At 43.9% G+C, this 15291-nt stretch overlaps 1 protein-coding gene across 2 annotated transcripts in view; it reads left to right on the forward strand.

Moving 5' to 3' along the window:
* camk2b1 (calcium/calmodulin-dependent protein kinase (CaM kinase) II beta 1) overlaps window positions 1-15291 on the forward strand; it is a 70182-nt gene that overhangs the window by 36624 nt on the left and 18267 nt on the right. Inside the window, exons 14-16 of one of the 2 annotated variants that reach the window (XM_076730241.1) lie at window positions 5527-5561; window positions 10294-10362; window positions 14802-14846. In XM_076730241.1, coding sequence (XP_076586356.1) covers window positions 5527-5561; window positions 10294-10362; window positions 14802-14846 — 149 coding nt within the window. The remainder of the gene's footprint in view (window positions 1-5526; window positions 5562-10293; window positions 10363-14801; window positions 14847-15291) is intronic. The other variant, XM_076730240.1, reaches the window with a different exon arrangement.

A 15291-nucleotide genomic window follows, 5' to 3' on the forward strand; every position in this document is an offset into this window, starting at 1 on the left:
TGATACATAAACGATATTTTCCAAGTAAGAATTGTTGAACACCGAAAACATCACTAAGAAAAGTGTGGGAAATCTTTTAAGGGTCAAAGGTCAGTTCAGCTGTTGTTGGTCATATTTCAGGTTTTTTATCCAAGGAAGGCATCCATGTAATACAACTAATTGGCAAATAGATGCAGATAGAGTGACAGTAGGTGTGGCTTTTCAGTGAAGTCGTCATATTTTATATGAAAGTATGTCTCTGTTGCAAATTTAGCAGTTTTTCTTTATTGAGGAAAGTGTATTGTTCTTAAAGGCATACTATGCAAGATTATATTGTATAGACTCGTACAAAAATAATCATTAATCATCACTTATGACCCTGCCCTCTGCTTGTATTCTCTTATTACATCCACCAAGTTCAGTTTGTTTGACTGTCAGCAGGATTGTGGACAAAAAACTTGCCTGATTGTCATGAAACTTGGTGGACTGGTGTACCATATGCCGAGGAAGAACCTCTTACATTTTGGCGCAGATCCGTGTTATTTCTCTGATTCACTGCTCTGATCTTTGGTCTCCCTCTCTTCACTCGCTCTGTAGCTCGCTCAACCTCCAACAGTCAACAAATCCTGCATAGTATGACTTTAAAGCAAAGGACAAATGAATTTACAATAACAGAGGTGTTTTAGTGAGCATTTCAGTTTATTTGCTCGTTGAATGTGGAAGCCAGCTACTGCTGTTATTTTTCATGTCATCACATCTGTCACCTCCTGTCTGAGATGTGATAGGGTGGCTGCAGTGCCCATCACTGCTCTGTCATCACTACTGACCCATCGTCATCCAATCGTCCTCATCTCTAGACACAGCCACAGAGCATGGCCTCGACCCAACCAAACTGCTGTTCTGTCTCCCTGTTTCTCTTTTTTCTTCTCACTCCCCCCCCCCCCCCACTGACCTCTGTCACGTCACCACTGCATTTTACCCCATTTTTCCCTTTCCTGTATTCTGTCCCGATCTAGCTCTCTGGTCACTGTTGTCTCACAAGTCACGCTGTACTTTTCCGACAACTCCACCAGCATCACCCCCACTTTCCGTCTTAATTTCATCTTTCCCTCATAACTTCAATTTCAGAATTGTCCCATCACTCCTCTCTCCCTCTCTTTTCTTTTCTCTGTCTGACTGACACTGGAAAGTTGGCTCCTGTCACTTTAAGGATGGAACTGCCCAAGAGCTGTCGGTGAATGCTGCATGGGGCACTGGACTGGTGCATGCGCTGCAACACGGGCCGATTTTAGTGCATGGTGAAGATGCAAGGCTGGGCAGGTTCTAGTGAAGTCAAACCTTCTAAGCTGTTGCTTTACTATTTAAGTATTGGTTAAAGTCTAATCTTCCTGTGTGTTCAGATAGAACGTGAGGCCAGTTTTAGGTACGGCGCTATTGCATATAATGTCAATGGAAACACACGATTGAATGCAAATAACTTGAAGAAGTGTCCACACAAAGAGAAAATGTTTTAGCTGGAGCGAAGAAGTCACATGTATCCCTGGTGTTTAGGAGTCTGCTCCATAAACGCACAGAGACATAAGAGGCAAAACGAGAAAGACGAGAAGAAAATAACAGAAAGAACCAGCGTCTGACGAGTTGAGCTGAGCTGAACTCAAACACTCCCACAGTCACTGGCGGTGTGTTTGCGCTAGCTAGCTCACAGCTATCATCTGTGCGACTGGGGTATCAGCTGTTTGGAGGCAATTAACACGGGCTGCTTTAACAGTCCAGCGGCCAAATTCATGGAAATGACAGAGGGCAAAAGTTTGCTTCACTTTCTGACTGAATATACCTTTAGACACAAAAAGCAAGCAGCAACCACCGCAGATGATGTTTCAGAAGTGTTGGAGCTGCGTTAGCCTTTAGGGGACCCAAATAAAACTTGCAGAAACACTGACATGCTATTCTTGCATCAGCTGGTTAAGGCTGGTGTTATTTATGCCCTCCTGAAAAATGAAAATCTAATATTTAGTTGCCTTTGGCTGTTGATTTGTCAGCCACCTCTTGAGAAAAAAACATGATGTCACACTGTATGATGGTAAATCATGTTTATTTGGACGCTCCTATTGCTGATTTATCCAAATGTGACCATCAGACCAATCTTTCAGCTCTTTCAGTGATGTTGAACATTTTTTAGTATTTTCAACACCACAGATGTTTAACAATGAAGTTGAAGAGCAGCACATTTTTATAATGACGAACCCGACCTAATGGCATGTCCAACAGATAGATTCACATGACAGTCTAACATTGAGCTAAAGAGACAGAAGTAGTGGCTGTGTCCTTGTTTCTGTGGACCACTGGGACTCGACAGTCCTCTCTGTGTCCCTCAGCCTCCACTAGGCTCCGATCAAATATTTATAGTGGGCTGTCTCCCCCTATCAGCCTCACTATGCCTACTTCTGCTGCTGGAGGCCTCACTTAATCTTGCATAGTCATACGCACAAATATCATTGACAATGTGTACAAACATTTCTTGGGGAACCTTTGCACCTCAGTGTTTTTGTTTTGTTTTGTTTTGTTTTTTTCTGAATCTTCAAGTGAATCCATGCCCATCCTTGCTTCGCCCTTGCAGTGGTGCATCTTGCGTGTTTTTAATTGGAATTCATAGCGGTGCATTTGTTTTAACCTCTTCCTCCTCTCTCTTCTTGCTTCATGTGTAATTTGTGGCAAGGTAAGGAGCGCCCCTTGCTTCTCCACCTTCGGTTTAAATTAAGCTACTTTTGACTTTCCAGGTTTCCACAGAGGCTTCCTCTTCAGCACTGGAATTTAAGGCATTTTTAGCAACCTTCAGTTTGGGTTTTTTTAGAAGATCCAGTTTTCCACTTTGACAGAATAATGGTGTTTGGAAAGAGCACAGTGAAATACCCTTATCACTTTCATTCCTCTTCACTCTTCCTATCTGCTCTTCTTTCATATCCTTTCCTTTTCTGCCAAGCCAGCAAAGAATAAAAGACAATGAACTTGACACTATTTTGACCCCATTTCTTCTCCTCAGTAACAACAAGCCTTTGGAAGGAGGAAGAAGAGCACAATAAACCATGCACTCATGCCACTCTCGCATCCTCCTGATTATGTAGTGCTCCTTTATGACTTCCTGTCGCTCCTTCGTTGACTGCTGAATATGCAAACTTCAAACATGAGATACTGTATCACTGAGGCAGAGAAGTAAGAAAAGAAAGCCACGACAAAAGGTGGTAGTGATGTATTCTCCACACCCTGTATGGCTCCCTCTATAACTCTCACTTTTCAAGGAACAGCTTGTAGGGATGTGTTATTTTACTTAAAAGGACAGAGCCAGGCCTAATCTAGACTTTGAACTTGGTGTCTTGTGATTGGACCTCTGTTGCTCATAAGAAATCACCGCCCAATGGAAATTCTGATGGAATTCGGGCTTCTGTTGAAAGTTCAATGTAGCTGGCTAGGAGGCTTGTTTGGAAAGGAAAGTGAGAAAATCTGAGAGGAGCTATTTCTCATGTTCAGAGAGAGAGGAAAGAAGGACAGAGAAAGAAAGGGAAAAAAATCCCAGACCGCCAGAAATAGTGTTTTATGTAACGTGGCTGGCTGCTGATGTGATTGCATCTGATTAGACTTGAAATTGCACTCAGCCCCTGTAAAAAGTCCCAGTAAGGATTACGTCTAGGGGAGTAAGAGAGGAGGAGCCTGGTACTTGAGCTGGCAGGTGATAGACACCAGCGTTTCACTAATTAATTTTGCCCATGTGTCCTTTATAATGTAGCCATGCTACTATAGAAACTACTGAGTGTGAATCAGGAAGATAGCTTCCCATATTGAGTTACCGAGCCTATTTAAGGCTCTGACACTGCTTTAAAGGTCCAGTGTGTTGGATGTAGTGGTATCCAGCAGTGAGGTTGCAGAACGCAACCAACTAGATACCCCTCCACTCACCCCCCCTTTCCAACAATGGCTGCAAACCTCGCAAATAAGGCCCTCTCTGCAGAGCCAGTGTTTGGTTTGTCAGTTCAGGTCTACTGTAGAAACATGAAGGTGCAACATGGCGGGCCCTCTGTAGATGTAGCATTTACAGTGACAGAGACACAGAAATCGAAATAGAGTTTCAGCTGTTGAACAATAGCCAAACAGATAATCATACAGAATGGGAAAAGTAAATTCCAGGATGTGTCTGGTGTTGGAGCTGAGCACTACCAAGAAGTCCCCTGTGTGCGTATTCGGTAACAAGCAGTGAAAATACACACACTTGCTAGTCCAATCTCCTCAACATCTGGTGTCTTGTGAGTGTTAATCCTCTGTCTACATCCTCACAGACACACCCACAGCCTCCACCAGCGCATCACAGAGAGTCTGGCTCTTATTTAGGGGCCCCTCTGGGTGAGCATGTATCTATCTAATGCAATCAGACCACCTTGCTATCCGTGCTGTAGCAGTGCAGACATGGTGAATGCCCTGCAGACCATCTTCTGTTGTCTGCATGAAGTTTCCACTGTTGTAAGGGATTATGGGTATTATGCTCATCAGAGGACTGTGTCTACAGTATCGTTCCTCCTCTCCTACCCTCCTCCGTCACCCCCCCTCATTACCCTTCATTAGAGAGCAGACTGAAGACTAATCCCCCTTAAGGCCCTCAGAGTTCTTTAAGGCAGGGCTTATTGTTGGGTTTAGATGGCTGCCGTGCGAGGCAGCTGTTTTTGGTTCGGCTTCCTTAGGGCCATGAGGGGACCTTGGCACAAGAATTGATGTGAACCAATGAATTATAGTACATTTTTATTTCACTGACAACAACGTCTTCGTATTGTTGAAGGACAAAGCATTGGGTTCTGACCCTAAAGCAACTGGACTGTGTAGCCAGACTCTAGACGGACAGGGAAAATAAATATGGTGATGGGTATTGGCTTGAGAGACAACACCAGAATCCTCATTTGACCTTTGGTATCGAACACTATGGGACCCACGTTGTACCTTGCGAGATTTATAAAAGCCCTTACATCACACTAAGACACCTATTTAGTTTACAGATCGTGTGATTGCATAATGAGATTGACACACACAAGCTTCTGTATTGATTTCTGGCAGGGAGTTAGCCTGGAAGGCCCCTTGGCTGCACAGCATGACTCGAAGAAAAAAGCATTAATTAAAGTACAACTTTATTGGAAGTACATGCTGCATGTTGTTCTATATGAGCAATAGATTGATCAATTACTCGTGTAGTGGGTATTTCTAGTATCTAGTCAGTTCTGGAGGTGGCAGGGTAGCCTAGCTGGAAGAGTCACAGTGCTGCAACTGGAAAACACGGTTTATATCAGAAAGACACTGAGGTCTTTAACTCTGTGCCATTGCTTTGCAGAACAGACAGTGTCACTATAGAGGTCAATAAAGACAGAATTTCACAAAGAATGTGATCTCTTCAGTGTAGTTCAGAGATGTAGCAGATATTATGAATCACTAAAAAAGTCATTGTTGCTTCTCTGTTCCTCCTCGTCTCATCCTCTGACTGTTTATTTGTGCTCGTGTTTGTCATTGCAGCAGCTAAGACCTTGCTCAACAAAAAGGCAGATGTCAAGGTAAGAGCCACCAAGTCCTCCTCCCACTCCTCTCTCCCCTCTCTCCTCCTCACTCCCCCTTGCTTAATTTTCCAGACATACAAGCCGAGCCTCTTCTTCCTCTTTGTTGTTTTGTTTGTTTGTGTCGCGTATGTCATCGTCCCACTGGATGTGTTATTTCTTGTGATATATGTGGATGTTGTGGTTTTGTTGTCAGATGGTGTGTGTCCGTGTTAGGGCTGCTGGATTGTTCTGTTGAGTTTGGCACACCATTTTGGGCGTGCAAAGTCAAGGTATTCACAGACTTCTTTGTAAAAATCCACAGCTCTATTCTGGATACATACCTGTGAACATGTGGCTGCATACATGTATGTCTGTGTGCCTTTGTGTGTGTTTGTGTGTGTGTGTGCCTGCGTGTTGCCTGCCAGAGCACAAGCCTCAACTAGCACATGCTTCTGAAAGCGCCCTTTATTTTGATTTGGCATTATTCAGCTCATTGCCACCTCCATCTTCATTATTAAATGTAACCATCTGTCAGCCCTCCCCATTCGTTTTTTCATCACTTCCTCTGTCTGTCGTCCCTTCATTTCTGCCTCTTCCTCCACTTTCAGTGCTTCCTTTTCCTGCTCACCCCATCTGGTCTTTAACCCCACATTCCTGTTCATCCATTAATGAAGATCTCTCACCATCCCACGCTCGCACATGCACACGCTGCAGTAACACATCCCACTCAGAACTTCCATGAATGTGTCTGGGTGTTCATGCATGATAGTGTGCGACAAAGCTTGGAACACGATGTACACGCGAGCGAATGCGTTTGCTTCTCAGCGTTGTTCATTGTTTTAGGCAGAGCTTGGCGCGCATACACGTGATCACACAGGTGTGTGTTTGTGTGTACGTAAATTTGACCGTGTGTGTGAGTGCATCACATTTGTTTGTGGGTTTGAAAAGAGAAATGGGGGTGTGAGCATGCCTGCACATCGAGTGCGTGTAAGCGTGGGTGTCCACATGTGTGGTTTGCTTATTTGCATGTGCAGCAGTGCGTGCGTGCGTGTGAGCGCGTGTGAGTGCACATGGCCCCCCCTCCCCTTTCTCCCTGCTCCGTCGGTTCAGCAGGGAATGTGACTCCGGTTCCAGGAATAGCTGCCAGTCTGGACCCTGGAAACTCAGACGACAGAAATAGACGCTTACTTCCACTGCGGCGCACTCATTGCCTAGCAACAGGCTCCCCACACACACTCGCCCCAAACCATTTCTAAAGGCGTATTCTTCGTTCGCTGTCGTCCCCGCTCTCTTCCTTCCCTCCCTCTTCGCTTGTTTCTCCTCTGTTTCTTCCGTCCACATGTCCTTTTTGTTCTCTTTGGCGAATCTGACCTCCTCTCCTCGGCCTCTCCTCCTCCTCTTTCTTCTTCTCCTGCTGGTTCATCAGTGTGTAATGGCACCTGATGTTTTTCAGCTGTAACACCTGCTCCACTCAAGCAGACAGTCTCTCTCTCTCTGGCACTAACTACACACCACCGTCAGCCTCCCATGCTGCCACATACTTCCCGTAAAAGCCACTCTACTCAGCATTTCATGCAGTGTTGTCATATTGATAACACATTGAGTGTCTTCTTTTTGTTTCTACAAGTTATTCCATGCAGCATTCATATGCACTGATATGGTAGTTGGATAAACTGCTGCAAAACAATCGAACAGATTTGGCCTGAAATCACAAGACTATAAGACACGACATATTAGGTTTTGTTCATTTGAAGTGATTAAACACATGTCCCCCAGTGCTCATGCTAATAATGTACTGTTCTGTCGATGCTACGTGTAAAAACTTTTTTGTGTTCAGCCAGTCGTGATTTTAGATTTAAAATGAGTTCTGGGAGAGCGCTTCAGTGTTTTGACAGAATACATTTTGCATTTCCTTGTCTCACTGTTCTATAATCCGTCCATTTTACTCCTTGTTGCCCCAGATGTTCTTACAGTTTTGCCCTCTGCACAACTCTTCTGTCATCTGCTTCCCACTCTTATGTCCTCTTCCTGATGACTTCCACTTAAGCCACCACTTCTGTGCTTGCCCCTGCCCACTGTCGCAGTAACACTTGGACATCTTGTGTCTGTGACGGGAAACACTTGTTCTTCTTCTGCTTTGTTCGAGCTGTCTGGAAAAGTTTTGGTTAAGACTGACAAGTTCTCTCTTGTACTTTGTACCAGTTCATTCACTCTTTGTCATTGGTTACTTTATCTTTCTCCCTTGTTCTTCTACCATCCATCCACTCGTCCATCCTTCAATAAATCCATCCATCCATCAAACGCCTGAGGACAGAAACGCAAGTCCAGCTCTACTGTCCAGTATATGGTGAGCATGCTATTTATGCATTTGCCCAGTCACTCCTTTTTTTGCTCCCTCTTTCCACTTGTCACCTCATGTATTTGTTTTATCCACCTTTCCCCTGACTATTTTTAATCTGTGGCACGGTGGTCATTTTACATGTTGGCTACAGCAGAAGCACCTTGTTAGAAATTACAGAAACTGAGGAGTTGACATGAGCGGCCGGGGCTACTGAAGAAAAGGTCATATACAGAAGGTTAAACTTCAGTGCCATCAGAAGTGACAGCTTTGGCCCTTGCACAGTGCACAGCCATTAGACTAACCCTGACATCCTTCTGAAAACATAATAGCAGCAGGATGTTTGACTCCCATCAGAGTTACTCAAGGGACGCTGCTCCAGATCTGTCACGGGCACACTTTCAGAAATAGAGGCAGCGCTCGTGCTTGTAGTTTTTATACACTCTTTGGTCTTACAAGACTGTCAAACAAAACGTAGGGATAAAAGTATGGCTAAGTGGGGACATATGTGCTCCTGGGACCACGTCTGAGCACTGATGACAGCATTACATTTTTTAATCCAGGTAAGTGAATTGGGAGGGATTTTGACCACTCTGCCCTCTGACCTCCCATTTCCCTTTATTCCACAAATCCATCGTTTCTTCTGCACCTCTTCCTCCTTTGCTCTCCCTGTGCACAACTCTGTTTGCCCACCCGAGGCGCCACCTGTGAATGCTTTTACCCACTTTTTCCTTTGTTCTCAGACGCATCATTAAACAGTATCAGTTGTGAGGATGTGTGATCTCCTCTGATGTGCTGGCTTCATTTTATCACCATGCTTGTGCTTTCACTATGGCAAATGGTTTAAATATTTGACTTTGGACGTCAGCAGTTGTCTCCACCAGTGGCTCATTTTCGGTCAGGACTGCTGTCACCATGCCAGTTTTTAAAGTGCCATCCAGGAATAAAAGGGGCTTTCTCGCCACAGTCATATCATGACGCAAATGCTAAGACCCTGAGTTGATACTGCAAACAAGCCTTGACTAAGACATGTCGCCCGCTAATCGTTACTTTGATGAGGAATACGCTTCCTGTTTCTGTGCAGGGGCAGCGGAGTGATGGCTGACGACAGCTTTGGTTGGGTTTAATGTGTGCGTGAGCGTGGGTGTTTGTTTGGGCACGGTTGTGTGTGAATTCACTGTATGTGTGCGTGTATGTGAAGTGTCTATTTGTCAGCTTATTGTCAGCTTACACCAGCTTTTACTTTCATGGCTGCATTGTGTGTATATGCATTGTGTTGTGTGTGTTTGCACTTGTGTGTGCTGATGTGTAAGCACTCTTCTTGTTTCCTCTCCTCTCTTGAGTAAGCCCAGTGGTTTACAAAATCCATGTCATGGTTAGCCTATACACACATACACACACATTCACACACACACTGGTCTGCTCTGGAAGTAAATGATCTGGCATCATTCTTTTAATCTCGTGCTCATTCTTAAAAGTTTTCATTCTTAAATTTTGAGAGTTTTCCAAGCTTGATTAGCATTAGAGCTAAGTGTAACTCTCTCACCTGTTCGACAGACTTCTTCCCGCTTTCTTTTAACAGTCACACCATACAAAGGCCTAATGGGGCATTAATGAATCCGTAACTTCTCTTGACCTCTATCCCTGACTTTGATATAACGGTGTTACATGATGCTGATTTATGTAATGGTAGCTGACTTCTTAGAGTGAGTCACTTTGGTGATTCACTTTCACAACCAGGAGCCCCACTTCGCAATTTTTCCAAACATGATCACAAATATGGTAATGTAGATTCAATGCAAATAACGTTATGATTGAACTAAGCTGCAAAGCGCAGGCCGCTCTTTGATGCGCGGTCTTCAAAGGAGCATCTTATTGTGGCTTATAAAGGTGATTCATTACGGCCAAATGGCGCCGTTGAATCGCTGCGATGTGGACTCTAAGCAGCGGAGGTCGGCAGTGGCAACATGATGATGTCAAGCAGTTTCACCCGCCCCCTCCTGTCAGAATAACAGATCAGTCTTAATGAATGCTTTAGGTAACTAATTCATCACTGCTGCTGCTGCCTGCCAACTACATCTATAGTGATTATCTGACTGTATTTGTGAGGTACCTCAGTTACAGCTTAGCCACAGTGTTCCTCTTCTTGATTTGGCTTTTTAAATTACAGCCCTATTACAAGCTAAGAGTGTGACCTCAAACCCTAAACCTAAACCCAGACCCTACATGGGGTGATACAGGTGATGCCTTCTTAAACTCATCATTACTTCTCACAAGGTTAGGAATGCAAAGACACAAGCAAACATACAAGAGCGTGCACACACATGCATGGACACACGCTCACAAACCTGCCTCTTGCTGTTGTTAACACTCTTGTTGTGTCTCCTCCCTTTCCTCTCCTTTCCTGCACAGCCCCAGACAAACAGCACCAAAAACAGCATAGTCACCAGCCCCAAAGGAAACATCCCTTCACCTGCTCTGGTATTTACCTCCTAAGCCCCCTTCAGCTGTGTGTGTGTCCCCTACCTTCACCCTTTCCCACTCCCCATACTCCTTATCTTTGTTATTCCTCTGTGTCTGTCTTGTGGACGGTGGTTGATCTTTGCCTTGCTGCTTTGATGACCACAGCGGTCGCAAAGGTCTTAAACCAGCAGGTGGTATCAGGTGGTGTCCCCCACGGTGGGTGGGGATACTCGGGTTGATATTGTGCTGCCATGCCATTTTCTCTGTTAGTGAAAGTTTGCCAAAGAGGTACAGACAGCCAAAGTAGTGACGGCTGTCAGTGCGATTTACCCCCTCCCTCCTATCTCTGCCTCTGTAGAGAAGCGACTCCCAGCTGCGTGAGCATCCAAAGGCCTGCAGATTGTCCTTCCAGCCGAATGGTACACCAGCTGATTTCAGAGAGCCTTTCACCCTCTTTTGTTGATGGTGTGAAAGTCAGTGAAATCAGCTGGAACGATAACCTGCGTGCTCTTAGTCTTCGGGCACATGGTCAAAAGCTTCCTTCATACTTTTGCTTGGCATCAGGCCTCCAGGGGAGATTTCTGAGTTATTTGTATTCATCGAGTGCTTCTCTCCTTGATGTGTGTGGACATGGTTTAATTTACATATTTCAGTTGGTGACTTGTAGGTATGAGAACTTGATGCAGAAATGTGTATTTGCAATCACCTTCAGTTATTAAAAGCCATTATCATTGGGAATCTGTTAGAATAATATCACCCAACAACACACATTTTGGATAAATAAGCCCAGAAAATGTGTGTATGTCATGAACCGATGTGCAGGTTTAATATGAATACAGACAATTTACCAAAGCATATCATAGATCTTTAATTGTCCTCCCAGAGAACATATTGCTTTCAGAGATCAGGGTAATAGTAGCTGTCAGACCTCAGTGACATTTAGTTAACATCTGACTTTTTTTTCCCCTAGACACTACTATAAATTATTGTAATGACCCAATTTCTTGTCAGAAAAGTCTTTCCTATCAGCATCTTTGAACTGGTGTAAAAATTGTGCCGTTAAACCTCCTCCATGCTGCATACGGTTCGCTGCCGTTATCGTCAATCAGTCGGAGAGATTATCTCCAGATTTGATTTAAATCAGCAAGAGCCTCCATCCTCACTCTGTCGACCATGACTAAAGCTATCTCCAGTGTTGTGTGAATGCTGTGCTAATCATTCAGGGTGAAGCACTACAGGAGGTGACGGTTTCATGGCATGTGCTCGTCTCTTTTTGCCAAACTGCCTCTCCCAGCTGCTGATGGCTGCTCTCAGTCATTTAGAGTAAACACTAAATTAGATGAACATTTTAATGTTGTCAGTTTGCATTATTTTTTTCTGACACCATCATGGTTCCTTTTAATAAAGTCTGTATAAGACGGCAGAAATGTATTTGAACATCAACATTGTAAATGAAACCAGACCAGGTTTGGAGGAGAGGATTAAAATCATCTTACATTCAGAGAGTTTGTTGGGAACCTGTGGCTTCAGTCCTCGAACAGAACTTTTCCTAAAGTAAATGGGGACAAGACATTTCGGGGCTGATGGTCAGTAAGTCATGGTGACATAGTGGTTGCCTTGTTGATTGTGTGTATCACCTGCAGTAGCCTTGCCTCAGCTTGACACAATGCTAAGAACTAGTACTAGAAGTCAGAGAAGGCAAACTGACAAGCACACTGCCATACACACTGACGCAGCTACAGGTGCAGTTGTATGAATGTATATTATGATATGCAGTCGTCCTTCTGTGAGTGTGTCACTCCATTTTGTGTGTGCATGTGTGACCCCATTAAGCTCGTGCTTAGCAGCTCTGCATCACAGACGCAGATATAAAGGCTTAAACTTTTGATAATAAAGACATGGTACACATGGTTAGATCAGTTAGATTGTCCTCATGTCAATCTCAGGTTTAGATTGTGTTTTAGCTGTATGCTTGAAGGTGTTACCTTTCAAATGAATGCATTTTGGCCTTAGTTCTTCTCTTATAAGCTTTTCCCTTTGTGTGTGCCACATAGGCAAAAATTCTAAAAATGGATTGATGTTAAAAGGTTAAGCCTCAGTCCACTCTACCCACGTGCACACATGGCTTCACAGGAAACTTACATCCACATGCTCAAGAGTATGAATGGAATTGTGGGCACAGCCACGGAGCAGGAAATGTTTTTTTATATTTATTTATTTTTTCTGATCCTTGAAGTGAATAGAGAGTTGGAGGGCGGCTGTGATCTTTATGCTGTTGCTAGGGACTTGAGCAAGTTACTGTTTAGCCATTTGGTAAGTTAACTCCCTCATTACAAAGCTGCCAGGCCATGGAGAGACACTCTACACCTTCAGGGACATGAATTTAAGATTTTCTGACATGAAAACAGATTAATGATAGTGATAGGAATCTCCAATGTACTTAAATATATATATATATATATGTGTGTGTGTGTGTGTGTGTGTGTGTGCACCTTGGCTGTATTTACACAACACTAAAGACCATCCAATGAAAGCATTTAACTTATCTGTGCTACTAGAACACCCCAGTGAGAGCAGCGGTTGTTAATGTAAGGTTAATGTTGATGTGTAACGCTCTAAAGCTTCCCCCTCTGATGATGTGACGCCATCAGCACTCCCCCCCTCCTAATCTGCAAACCCCAGGTACTTTGTTCTCACTCATCGTCGCCTCCCAAGTTTCCGCCGGTGCTTGTTACCCTGGGTGACGGTTGCCCTGACAACACCGCCATCATCACCAGGGAGAAAGCTGATGATTGGTCATCACAGAGGTGTCACTTCCTGAGGGAGGGTGCTGCAAAGAGTGTGTGTTGGGGGGTGATGTTGGGTTCTGATTTACTGTAGATCAGATGACAGGTCCTAGCAGACTGGAGCTGTAGAAATGGGAGAAAATACATCTGTCTCCATTCTGACTCATCAGCCATCAGTGCCAGCAGCTCAGGGTGGCAAGAACGCTGAACTGTGGGGTTTGTGAGCCATAAAGGTCAAAGAGCAGTATTTGAAAAGAGCCACGAATTGTGCTAAAAACATAACAGTCAAAAAGATGTTTGATTGCAGAAATTGAAGTATAAGATGAAAAAAGGGAAATCGTCTCTTTTCTGTGACTTGCTGTGCTCTGACTGCTCAGTTTCAGCAGCAAGAAAGTGTAGGTGGGGTTGGTAGCAGAAAAAAGTAGGAGAAAAAAAGGAGAAAAGTTCTAACACCGCAGTTCATGTAGAAACATCCTCTTCACGATCATGTGTTCACAAAGTGGTGAACCTCGCTCCATCTCTTGCTTGTGAACGACTGAGCCTTTCCAGGATGCCCCTTTCATACCCAATCATGACACTATCACCTGTTACCAATCAACCTGTTTACCTGTGGAATGCTCCAAATAGGTGTTTTTGGAGCATTCCACAACTTTCCCAGTCTGTAGTTGCTCCTGTCCCAACGTGTTTGAAACGTGATGCTGTTTTCAGAATAAGCAGATATTTACAAAAATCAATGAAGCTGGTGAGGCAAAACACTCAGTATATTGTCTTTGTGCTGTTTTCAGTTAAAGGTTTGTGAAGAAGGATTAACAAATTATCACTTTCTGATTTATTTCCGTTTTACACACAACTTTTTTGGAATCAGGGTTATACTGTAATGGCTAATCTTGTGGAGTGACTGACTTTAGACTAAATTTTATTTAGAAAGCGGATCCTGAAACGATGCCAGTGTCTGCCCCCCAGTGCTTTGCCTTTTCGGTTGAGACGAGTGTGAAGGAACAGAATGACCCGTTTTAATCTTGTGGGGCATGTTAGTCTTTTTGCCGGGTGTGTCAGCGCCTTGTACTGAAAGATGTTGAGGCCCGTTTTGTATCTATGTCAGAGCACGTTTCATTTGTATTGTATGAGCAGACTGATTTTCTCTTAATTGTAATATACAGTTTTGTTGATTCTCTGAGTGTTTGTATTATGTAGGCCATTGAAGTGCAGTTTAGAACTATGCCCGTACATCAAGGCACATCAAGAAATGAAGAGCATCCATGTTCAGTGAAACCCTGGAAAAGTTAAGGTTAAAAAAAGTGACAGTTTTTAGTGTAACTCTATGCTGTCCCTTTCCTGAGGGTATGTGCTTACTGTATCTGTGCGTGCGAGCGAGCGAGCGTGTGCACAGAACAGAACTGATAGAATTACGCTTTTCAGTTCGTCCACCCTCTCACTTCGCTTTGGAGGATTCCTCCCTCTCTCCTCTGTCAGTCTTAACAAGCACTTTGTTTTCATCCAACGTTCATATCACTCTTTTTTCCTCTTTGTCCGTTTTTTACACTTTGTCCATCTCTGTCTACTTTCATGTCACAAGCTTCTCAGTATCTGTCCCTCCCTCTTTCTCCCCTTTTCTTTTCTTTCTCTCATTTATTCCATGATCCTCCACCTCTCCTCCTCCTCTTCATCCAGGAACCTCAGACAACCGTCATCCATAATCCAGTGGACAGGACGAAGGTACACGTCTTTTCCTAGTCCTGACCTATTCTTTATCCTCTTTGTCATTCTCCTCCTCTTCCTCATCTTCTCCTGCCCTTTGATCCTTCTTTTCATCGTGCATCTGTGTGAGCACACAGTGGTATCGGTTTACTAATGCGTATGTTCATATGTTGTGTGTGTGTGTGTGTGTGTGTGTGTGTGTGTGTGTGTGTTGCTTGAGATTAAACACCTTAGACTAATGACTGTTTTATAAAGGGAACATGTGGTGTGATAGCGAACGTTGAATCCCTTGTTAACCAGTGTGCAAGGTTGTGTGATCATGTCTCAATATGTCATCTAGGGAATCTCGGGACACACGCATTCCACTTTCCTACAGTATAAACAACAGTATGTAAAAATAATAAGAATAATAAACTTTATTTGTGTAGCACCTTTCATACATGTGTAATGATGGAATCCAAAT

Source organism: Chaetodon auriga, chromosome 5 (assembly GCF_051107435.1).
Source record: "Chaetodon auriga isolate fChaAug3 chromosome 5, fChaAug3.hap1, whole genome shotgun sequence".
Taxonomy (NCBI): Eukaryota; Metazoa; Chordata; class Actinopteri; order Chaetodontiformes; family Chaetodontidae; genus Chaetodon; species Chaetodon auriga.